General features: G+C 37.6%; 1 protein-coding gene across 2 annotated transcripts in view; it reads right to left on the bottom strand.

The window, feature by feature from the left end:
* LOC139698029 (uncharacterized) overlaps nt 1–12267 on the bottom strand; it is a 76242-nt gene that overhangs the window by 6750 nt on the left and 57225 nt on the right. The window contains exons 3-5 of one of the 2 annotated variants that reach the window (XM_071596886.1): nt 11392–11496; nt 6304–6528; nt 840–1139 (exon numbers count right to left, since the gene is read on the bottom strand). In XM_071596886.1, the coding sequence (XP_071452987.1) occupies nt 840–1139; nt 6304–6528; nt 11392–11496 (630 nt within the window). The remainder of the gene's footprint in view (nt 1–839; nt 1140–6303; nt 6529–11391; nt 11497–12267) is intronic. The other variant, XM_071596888.1, reaches the window with a different exon arrangement.

Raw genomic sequence — 12267 nt, forward strand, 5'->3', positions numbered from 1 at the left:
TCTTCCCCATAGGCGACGATAAGTGCACTACACCTACTCGAAGGAGACTTTTTTCGTGAGCTGCGAGAGATTCTGTTAACTATTCCTTGGAAGTAATAAAATGCTTTTTCTATCGAATCTGTGAGTCAAAGATACAAGTGGCTGTTGACACCACTAAATCTAGATCGATTAGACGAGCATCTATTTGTACCCGTATGGAATCAACGAAACGTTTGGTTTTCGTTCCACGCACACATATACACACATATAAGCAAACTGGATTCCTCGCACTACGAGATGATTTAATTACCGCAGACGAGTTCATCTATGTGAAATATGAAATTGCGATAAAATACAAGAAAGCTTACACACGATCATATGGGCGTGCTTGTGGCAGAAAGACTATCCATTTACGCACATACTTGTGCAAACTTTACGTAAACAAAATAGCTTACAAAATTGTCGGCATCCCAAAACGGTTTACGAGTGCATAAAGAGTCATTAAGAGCGGCAGTCTCCTTAAAAGTGAGTTACTCAAGCCGCTTTAAGGAAACCGCATCACGTAAATCTTTCGAGCGATGACTTGTTTTTGTGTCCTCTCTCACAGAGATGAAGGAGCGACGAATGAGAAAACCCTAGAGGTCTGTCATATCCATAAAGTCGGCAGGTCAATTCCCGCAGGAAGATATTAACCACCGCCAAACCGCGAGTCCACTTCTTGCAGACAGTCTTATCAATCATTTCCAGGGTCAGAAACAAAGTTTTAGACGCGCGAGAGTGGAAAAAATTTCCAATAGAAAACTTCGATATCGGCCATTTCGCACCCTATTTTTGTATTTTCCTCCGGCCTATTCCCTCACCCGGATGATATCGAAGAGGAAGTTTCCGGAGCCACCGGCGCTCCCGCCCGAACCGGACTCTCCGTTGCCGCCGAAGAAGAGGAACCGCTTGTCGCGATCAGCGTTGGCGTCGGACGCGGCTGCGGCGTTGTCGCTCTCGGCAGATGAGTCTTCGCTCCGCGCGACCGACGGAGACGCCTCGTCTCCCGTCGCCTCGGCCTCCTGGTCTTCCTCGTCCTCCTCGAACTTGTTCGATTCGAAAGGGACCCTCACCTCGTTGACCCTCGACTCGGAGCCGGCGAAGTTCTCTTCTTCGCTGGGCTAGTGGGGACAATGCGGGGAGAGGGAAACGGTGATGAAGAATTATTTCAGAACGTGCATTTTGACTGTGGGCAAATTAGCGTGCAAATATATGTTTGAGTACGGGATAGATTGGACGGAGTGGCTGTATTTATCAATTGGAAATGAGAAACATGACCGAGAGGAACGGGTCAGAGAGAGAGAGTTTTACTTTTGAGTGGATGGAAGAGAATGTTTTCCTTTATATTTCATCCGAAGTAACTTTAAAATGCATCGCAGAATTCTGCTTTGAAAAGTGAATTGCATTGAAGTGTTTTTCTAGGGTTAATGATGGTTTAAGTTTGATCATCAACATTTTTCTCTGAGTGATCCTGCTTCTTTAGAGAATTTATTAAAATTATTAGGCATCTAAAATATTTTTATCCAACTTTTTACAGAATTTTATTTACTGAAGTGCAGCCAAAAATCATTAAGGAATAAATATTTGTAGCATTTACAAGCATTTGATTGTTAATCACTCTATGTCCAGGACTTCCTCTTCACCATTAGGTGTACAGAGGTGTAGATTTTATATTCACAAATATTTTGAAACGTTATAGGGGATAATTGATTCAGCAATTGGCACCAAAACTGCTTGATTGAGCCTTGCATGAAAGCCAAGCAAATTCCAACACTTGTGAGTAACAAAAAAGCATTAGGCCCCTCCACAAGTTTTTCCTCCAGTGTTCGTATGTGAAGGAATAATCAATTGCGTGTAGTGAAGTTGTATGTTCGAATGCAGTAGGTCTCAAGCCGTTCCTCTCAGCAAAGCAAAGCAAAGATGGTATTCATTTGATCGGGCATTCCCAGGCAGTAAGGCAGGAATGCATTTTTAATGTTTTCATGCTTAAAAAATACATAAATGATAAGATAGCATTAAAATTATGACCACCGCCATCACACCAAAGGCTGCGGAAATAAAAACAACATATTAAACCATCGCCTTCAGGTGATTGAAAAATACTCAGCGTTCCACATTGATCCGGGATTTTTATATAAAGAGGAGAATTTGGACAATTAATAGTTTACATCCTTTTTATCTTATCGCAATGAGAAGTTTGCCGATTACCGTCGATGAACAGAATTTTTATTATAAAAGATTGAAGAATAAAATTTTGTTTCATACATTTGCTGAATGCAATCAACCACCAGATTCTAAAGTGCAAATTTGCCATTTTTGTGATAACCAATAATATTTTTACAATATTGATTCTAATACTATAAAATTTAAGATATGTTTCATTTTGCTTCATATATAAATCTTTCTTTCACTCTTGTTTCATGAACATATATTAGAATTAAACTCATTATGGAATAGTCATTTGCCAATTGTATTTAAAACACGCATTAATTGTTTAAATTGGATATAATTTAGATGTATTTTTTTCTACGTGCATTTTACTTTCTTTGCAAATTGAAAAATAGAGTCACGGATTTTGGGTTTACTTGCATATTTTTCAATCACCTGAATGCAAAGAACTTAATTTAATTTAAAAAATAAAGCCATGAATCATGTGTCATTAAAAATGTGCACTTTGTGAACGAAACACCAAAAATGGAAAAAAAAATTATATTAGTATGTACACAGTTGATTAATAATAATCACAAAACAAATAGCAAACAACCAGCATGCGCTCACGTTTATGTGTGATGAGACATCTGAAACAATACATATATTTAAGTAGAGACAAATTACAGTAACATTTCAAGGCTGATTGCAATAGAGAAAAAAATTACTCTTTAAGAGTTGGTGTAAGAGCAAAAACACAAAAAAACAGTAACAGAGGCACATTCAAAACTAAGTTGTGGGGATACAGGTCGAGTTTTGCACAGTTTTTGGTCTTAAAGTGAGTCATTTCAGCTGATAAGTCCTCTTTTTGTCGGTATACGTACTCACTAAAACGTTGAATTATATTGTAATTTGGGAAAAACTGGTTGAAAACAACGACTTTTAAATGTGTATCAGAATCAAGGGTGTGAGAGTAATGCATAATATTCCGATGGTATATTAAACATTTTCCTTTCAAGGATAATTACACCTGGATATAATATGTAGTTCCAATATTTATTTATTTTGTCGTTTTTCATTTCAGCGTTAATGATTTACATTCCCTTAAACACAATGAGAACTTTCTTAAAGGGATATAAAGGTTAAAATATTCTTAATATCCGCTTGAATTAATTCACAAAAACACCGAGCATTATTTTTCTACTGAAAAAAATGTCTTGTGAGTTTCAATCGAATTTTAAAGCTTTGATTATTCTTTTTTAAAAGATGCCAATTTTTTCCCTAATATTCTCGTTTTCACTTTATGACCATTTTTGCAAAATCTACTGAACGCTGCGGTTAATGAATGTCCTTCCGCCTAGTGACTTGCTTTCTCCTTTGTTTTTGCACGTCATCTTCTCAAATCACCATTCTCTGGCAATGAGTTTCTGCAAGTTTCATTTTTTCTCCACAAGATTGAAAAGCGCTATCAGTTAAATCACTCCAAAGCACTCATTAGCAATAGGGATCTTATAAGTATGCGTTCTGTGACCGTATGCTTATATGTAAGTTTTTATCATGTCCGTCATTGTTGCACGTGTTGTAAAATGACTTATGTTTGCAAAGTTCTTCGATGAAACCTAAAACCCTACTTCTTTCATATCTCATTTCTTGACTCTACATGAAGTTTTCAGCTTCAATTAAAATTGCGACCACCTGCACTGAACTTGTGAGCATTTTGAGAACGGGACTGGTTTAACCATTTATCCACTGAGGGCATGATTATTGCTGATGGAAAGAAAACGAAAACAGAGCTGTTTACTGCTCCCTAGTGAAGAAAGTTTCGCTTAAGCAATGTCCTTTTTAGGTTTACAGGGGTTGTGTAGCATCAACCCACTATTCTTATTGGATGCATTTTACACACACGTAAGAAATAATAATTCATATGACAGAACTTTTATACGATAAACTTTTTTGATCGCGGAGCTATTTAACCCTCTATACCGGTACATAAAACAAGGAGAATATAATAATTTAAAATTTGACGGAATTGTTACTTTTCTATGGGTTCCTATCATTTCGATAGGCACATCTTTTCGGGTGCTGGTGACTCCACCCATCCCCCCCGGGTCATTTCCTTCTGCATATTAGACCTCTGCTCGTATTCAAAGAAGATTGCAGCGAGTCAATAAGATGAGAGAGAGAGAGACGGCACACCACAAACACACAATATAACACACTAGGATCGTACACAGAGGCAGTAGTGAACAGCGGCAATCCAACATAGAACATATACTGGAAAAAAAGTGACTGGTAACAGAACAGCGTGCATTTTACAATCTTTGGCTCAGACACACACAAACGCAGACACACACACAAAACACAGACACAAAAAAAGAAAAGAATTACACTTGACTGGAAGGGAGGGGGAGAGGAAGTGTGAGGGTTTCACAAAAATTAACACAAGGCAATGTCATGATAGCAATGCTGTTCGAATTTTCACATTTAAAGCGTACAGTAAGTGCATCGCGTGCAGGAGGGTGTTAATTTGCAGGCGGAGGGGATAAACAGCTGCTCCAGAGACAAGTGGAGCGGAAGAGACGCGAACAGAGCGAGAGGGTTAAGCAGAATTGTCGATCGTAAGGGAAATAGAAAAAAAAAATCCCGGACGACCTCATCCAAACCAAAACAAAAAAAAAGACTAGCGGGGAAAGCAGTTCGAAATGGAGGAGAACGACATCTCAGGACATCGAAGGAACTCAACTTCAAAAAAAAAAAGACAGACATGGCCAATAAAAATAGAAAAAAAGTCCCGAATCAGTCGGATGGGAACAGATTCAGCTGAATTTAATGCTTCGGTTCTGAGAATTGACGCACGCCTATAAGTGTGTATAAAAGCAAGGTCAGACTGAAATGGTCCTTAAAAAGGAATCAAAACTCATATTTTGCGTGCATATCTTTAATCATCGAGCCAACGTTGACCGTAGAAAGGTGTCATTTAAGGCTCAAGAATGTTGTTCATGGAATAGTCTAAGGGCTAACCGGATTCTGGAAGGCCAACCGGTGACTTTTAGCTCCGGAAATCATAAGATTAATTGGGGTTTTTAATGGTAATTGACCTCGACACGAGCGCCTAGGTAGAACACCGTACGAGCTGAAAATGCCGTTACAGTCCAATTTACGATAAGTCAAAATTAAACATATTTTTTTTTATTCGTTGCCAGCACGCCATTGAAGGAACTCAAAAAAAAAAAGAATTTTCATTTAATTTCAATCGAATATTACGTTTGAATGGTTGAAACCTATTCTGTGGGTGGAAATAAGGCTAAAAGTTAAAGAATAACTTTTATGGCCTGATGTTATTCCTGAAATCATTTTATTACCATTTTATTAGTGTTTAACGAAAGAATTGATCAAAAACTCAGGTTTAATCGAAACTTAGGAACTACGTGCTCTAAAGTTTCTCTAAACACTTAGTAAAAGGTAATTAATACAACAGAGAAAAACTTAACGATGAAACGAGAAAAATCATTCCGAACATATATGCAAAATGTTTGTTATAATAAATTTCCAGGGCTACTTATATTCTCACGAACTAATTCCGGGTGGGCAATTCTATTGTTTTATGAGTTATACTGTAAAATATACGGATACAACTGTTACGAGTTTAAATGCATGCAGATAATAAATATTAAGTGAAGACTTATGATGGGAAAAGATGCTCAAATTCACTAAATAAATGTCTGTTGGTGTAAAATTAGGTCCTTCAAAAAGATGTATGGGTTAATTACACAAAGAGAAGCATGCTTAGCGACACATTGAGCAGGCAATATATTTATTTAATAAGAGGCGAAAACAGACCAGAGTTTCACGCTATGATTCCCAGGTGGAGGGGAAACCATATCAGAAAGAGTACCCAGAATGGACAAAGCTAAGAGAGATTATGATGGCGAGAAAGAAATAATTAAGTACAGTCCCTTTCATCACTTGCTTTAATTTTTCGTGCCGCTTAGGGATTTTTATTTTAATGTAAAAGTTACATATTGATAAGGAAGATGAGTAAAAGGGATGCATCCAATAGTAAAAAGTAAGAAGATATTCCCCCGAGTTCCGTTTGAATAGCCTCAGTTATGTATGAAAATCATCTCTCCCGGTTACCAATGTGCTCTCCTGAGGGGTGTCTGTCTGTGCTTCATCCTCCGTCTCTTCGTCTAGGTCTGGGGGGAACGTGGGAAGCGTGATGCTGATCCTTCGCGAGCCGTCGGAGGAGCCGGTGGAGGAGGAGGAGGAGGTGCGGGACCCCCCTCCCCCGCCTCCCAGCACCAGGCGACCCACCAATTGGAATATTACCCTCGTGAGGCTTTGCAATTTCCTATCGATTATCTATAAAGAACAAAGAGGAGAAGAGGCCGACGGGGGCGGAGGTTCAAACACACACACACGCGCACACATATCCATCCTCATGATGTGATTTCAAAGTGAGAACACAATAATTTCAATTTCTAGGAGAATGTTCCCGTTTAATTTTTATTACTTTTTAGACTGAGGATCCATATTGTACTGCTTTTACAGGGACGGAGTTTCTTTTCCTCAAACTTTGATCTTCCATCGCGCATACTACACACGTATTGCTGGAGAAAGACCATCCCTGTAAAGCAGCACTTTGGTTTTATTATCATTTTTTAAATTTCTCAAAGTTTTTTAATAAAGAGGTAACATTATAATACAAATTGGCTAGTTTTGAGGAAAAGATTTTTATAGGTTTTTTTAATTATTATCAGAGAATTTTCAAGCAAGAATTTGGAGCAGTTAACTACGTAGGATTTGTTTATCTCTGAAATCCACTCATTTTGATACCTTATGTCATTTCCTTCGTACATTGTGGTATGAAAAGTACTGTATAATAAAAGTATAGTTTGAGTTCGAATCTTTGGCCTACGAATTTGCTAGCGCTCCCTGTTATGCGCAGGACCGACCAAATAGAGTAGTCGTAGTTTTCTTTTGACTATTCAGATAATATTCTGGGTATTTTTATAGTGTTTTGGATTTATGATTCAACTGTCATTTCCATTAGAAACAGATATAAGAAATGTGTTCAATTATAGATACGATTATAAGGCATTTCAATGATTATTTTAGGTTTCTCACCGTTTGTAACTACTAGTTTTTCTATGGTCACTGAAAGAAGAGTTGCATCCCTATCTTAGCTACTTCTCGAAAGATATTTTATGAGCCTGGATAGATTGGAAATGGAAATTACCCTCCAAAATGGCGTCACAATGAGGTAGATATTTCAATTTTGTTACTAGGTAGTACTCCATGGTAGTACATGGAAACTGTTCTATAGTTCCGCAGTATTTCTGAGGAAACGTATTTACCACTCTTCAAGAAAGCCTTTTGTTCTGGCTCTTTCGTAAGTAACTGGAAAATAATAGCCAAACCGGTTCATCAGTAGACTAATGTTAAAATAATGCAATGAGCTATTGTGATCGAGTCCTTTATTGCCTGAGGTATGCATAGAAAGTAAAAATAATTTTATATTTTAAAATTTAACATTCTCTTGAAATTACCGGAAATACACATTGTGCAAAGGAATAAAAGAACGCATTTTGATATTTACGTTGTCAATATAATTGAATTCTCAGTGGTTACTATGTGTGCCAACGGTAATGAGCTATTAAACTGAACAACCCAGAGCTATGTTAATACTTAGTGATGGGATGAGGGGATCAAGATGGTGCGGTGGCTATCGTACTGGCTTCCCGCCCAGAGGGCCCGGGTTCAAATTCCGGCGGTGTTGAATATTTTATCAGTAATATCTTGATCCCTACTTGAGGTGCTTTGTGGAGGGCACTTTGAGTGAGTACGCCGTCCGTCGGATGGGACGTTAAGGCGCCTTTCGTAAAGAGTAGGCTAATGCCGACGCCGAGTTTCTTTCACCCTTCATCCTTTCCTGTCCATCCCTAATGGCGCAAATGACCTCAGCAGTTGGTCGCCTCCCCTAAATACTACTGCTACTATTCAAGAATATGACGCTCGAACATTTTTCACGGTTTTATTCACGAGAAAGCGTACATAAATGGATGCAATTTAATGGCTGGAACCCAAAGAAATCCATGAGATATTTTATTAATATGACTGTTTTATAAATGGTAGTGCTACGGTGTCTTCTTGTTTATGCATTTAATCAATGTGCAAATATTTTGGCCATCGTTAGATTGCATTTCCGAGAATTTTTAATATCGTTTTGCTTCTCTTTCGCACAAGGCGTGATAAAACTTAAATATATAATGGCATCGTTCTTTCTAAATGCTTCTTTTAAGTTAATGATGATAGTATATTTCAAATATAGTGTTCACTCTTACACATATGCATAATTTACACTGCAAATGCACGCCCAAGTATCCCTCAAATTATAACTGGTGTGTATATACATAAATTCATGTGCTTTGAGAGTAACACACCTGACGGAACTCTTGCTGTTTTTTGTTTGATATTTGTGCGTTATTTTTTGCTTACTCGACTTGCATATGTTATTCAGTATCAGGTGGAGATCAATATTCTTAAATTACTCACTTTTCAGGCTTGAGTTTGAGGATTTCTCGCTCGCTTTCGGCATATTCTGTTATCTTCCGTGACTCGGGCTCATTTTAGTGACTGAATCCCTCCGTGATTGAAAGCACGTAACCACTCGCGGTCAACTAATCATTTCCTTCCCGCCTCGCCCATTTCGCTTACGGAATCTTGAATAATTTATGTAGAATTCGCATCTCTACAATTACCTCATTTTGCCGACTCCTTAACGCTAATTTTACAACCAAACTTTCCACCGATGATAATCAATCTTCTCCCTCGAAATTGGTCTCGATGACTCGAAGGTTTTCCTCAATTATTTTTCTTTCTCTGTTTTGATGCCTGACCTCGCTCGCCGAAAAAGAGATCTGCATCCGCATGGGGTTGAGTTGTGGCGGGAAAATGATTCCCTCTCCCTGTACTCTCCCTCCTCCCACTTCTGGTCTCAAATTTCCCTTCCTTTGCCCTTGACGTTCTCAAGCGCAACCCTAAACCTGAGCGACGGTTCTCATCTTCCTCCGATCCTTCCAGTAGGTCTTGTTTCCATTTATATTTGTACTTATCCCTTTGGATACGGCAAAGGGTTCTAGACGCCCTCCTCCATGATCTCAGAGATCTCTCTGAACGAACCCGAATCATTTTGAGGCAGCCTTTTTCGTCCCTCACATCCTTGAATAATCAGACTTTTCTCCAGTTAGATTTTTTAACGCGATTTGAATGAACGAAGCAAAGAAAAAGGCGAAAAGACGTAGGACCTTGCAGATCATGTGGTATCCTATCGAATAGAGGCAATCGTAATTTGGAGAGATATATCGTAATGGCAGCATTATAAAATTTGGCGGGAGAGCTGTCTGGTTTTTTTTTACGATTCATAGCTTTTTATGTTTCATTTAGGCCTTGAGTGCGCAAATATCCTCCGGAGGTCTTTGTGATGGTGTATAGATATCCGATCTTCTATATATCATGGTGAATTGCACACAGTTTCAGTTTTGGCCCGGGAGGAAGCATATTTATTCTTTTTGAAATAAACGCTAAACGTTGTTACATTAAGAGGAGACGTAATTGGTTTTGATTTTAGATTTGCTAAAGTCTATAACTTAAAACAAGCATGCTAATATTTCGAATTGATGGCGTTCTAAAATCAAGTAAAATTATAAATCCAACTATTATGAATATTTTTAAAAAATGTGTTCAAATTTTTAACGGGCTTAAATTTGCTCCACAGGTTGACAAATGCACAAGTACCTCGGATTCCTGTGAAGATTTAATGAAGACATGCGAGCGAGCCAGAAAGTAAGTGAGATGAACAATGCTTGTCTAGAATTTCTAAAATATATGTCCAATTTTCAACCTAGTTGATGTAGTGAGATAGTGGCTTCTTAAATTTTTACTGGTATTACGCAAATAAAAGTACGAATGTTTAATTGATAAAATGATATTTTGATAAATCGATAACTTTCCCATCATTATCATGCGTAAAACTATCAATTACCTTGTGTCTCTGATGAATACCGTTTCAAAGTATCACGAAGATGGCTGTTATTAATTACTGTTTAATGTTTATAAGATTATACAGTCATCATGGTAAAATTCAGTGCTAGATTCTGCAAAGTTATGTTAAATCCCACGTAAACTTCCTCTAAATTTAATGTAAGGTAAGTCTAAAACTTTAGACGAGTACATATTTGTTTTTCGTACAAGTGCATATTTGTATAGCATGGGTTTTGTATAGCATTTGATCACTTGGAAGAAATACCATTTATGTCACAGAGTTTCAATATCTCTCCAACTAACAGTTATTCTTTAGTTTGTCAGTGGATGACGCCAACTCAATACTCAAATTTCACTTAAATAAGGGACACCATTATGCTATGTGCGTAATTATTCAATGATTTCTTTCCTGCTAGATCCTCCTATTCTTAATTTAAGCATATATTTCATATCTTCTTAGTTCAGAATGATAACGTCATTAATAGTTGACATTATCTTGTAAATAATCTCTAGTATTATGGGACAGATTGTTAGGTTATTAATGAAAAAGACGCTAAAATTGTAGTTATATTATTCAAGCTTTATGCTCTCTATTTTTTCCAGTCAAAAGATTGTTATTACATTAAAATAGTCACCCAGTTAATTAGTTTCTACAAAGCGCGACGTATAAATAAAATATTTACAAAATGAAAACAGATTTTATCGTCAAAACCAATGTTCAGAAGGATGAGGGTAGTTTGAATTTTAGTTGAAATTGTGAAATCGGGTTCCTGTCGCGATAAAATTTTGCGTCTCACCCCGCTGGATATTGGCACGCCACGTATGTTCAATCAAATTTCAATCGCGGTAAGCTATTCGCATGAATTTGATAAAAAAAGAATACTTTGGCAAAAGAGAAAGAACGAAAACGCGAAATTATAAAAAATTAAATTAAAGGTTACTACAAGAGTACTTTGGGCATAATAAAATATCCTTTGGCAGCATAGTCACATCTAGATTCGCGGTGACCTCATGGCTACGTTTCTGTCTGTCGTTCCGATGAACGACAGACCCCCTTGAGGGTTTTTCGAACCTCAGCGCCTTCCCGTCCGATTCGTTATTTATCGAAAAGATGGGGGTCCCCCTCCTCCTCCGTTATTTTTTCCTCCTCCTTATCGTCGTCCTACTCCCATGCCTCTATACCTCCGATATCCCGGGGAAGAGATTCCTCAGGAACCCAATTGTCCTCTTGTTCCTCTCGCCCTGGTCATGTGACGGCGTTTCCCAGTCCAGCGTCTCCAGTGATTCCTATAAAAATCGTAATAAAGAAACAAAACAGGTTAATAAGGAACGCGCCTGGCTCGACTTCAGTCCAGTTGAAGGGGGAGTCAGGAGAACAGTTAAATAAACTGATTTCTCGCCGTCGCATTTGAGGGTGGCTGAAATGCAAGACATTAGAACTCATGAAGCGAGGATCGGATGAGTATGTTGTTGATTATCTCCTGTAAGTGATGATAACTAAGTTCTTGTAAATGTCAGTTGACGCGTCGTTCGTCGGCACGCGTTGATATTAAATTTATCCGAGTGGGATGATACTTGAGCCAAAAGATATTTCATTATTTCAAAATAAAAATACATTTTGTTTTCTAATACTACTGAAAAATAAATAGGGGTCGTGACAAAGTTTATTTAGACAGTAAAATACCTTTAAAATTACTGAATATATTAAAATGATATCTCTGTTGATGATGCGATCCAATAAATAATGCTGTGGGTTTCACCGACTGGTATAAGAAATACCAAATTATATGCATGAATATTGCACGAATAATACAATACTTTTGAGGAAAATTTTCCATTTAAATTGGTGCAAAAGTCGCATAACATTTTTTTCTCGAGAGGAAAGAAAGGCCGAGAATCATATAATGATAAAATATTCTTTCAGGTTCTGATTCATAGAGAGATATTTGGCGAAAAGTTGTGTCTAACGATCTAGTGAGAATTTCGTTCACTTTTGTTTTAAAAGTACATAATTGATATATATTTTATAATCACATATATTCAGAAAGCGAGACTTGG

Source organism: Hetaerina americana, unplaced genomic scaffold (genome assembly GCF_022747635.1).
Source record: "Hetaerina americana unplaced genomic scaffold, ioHetAmer1.1.p SCAF_8, whole genome shotgun sequence".
Lineage (NCBI taxonomy): Eukaryota > Metazoa > Arthropoda > Insecta > Odonata > Calopterygidae > Hetaerina > Hetaerina americana.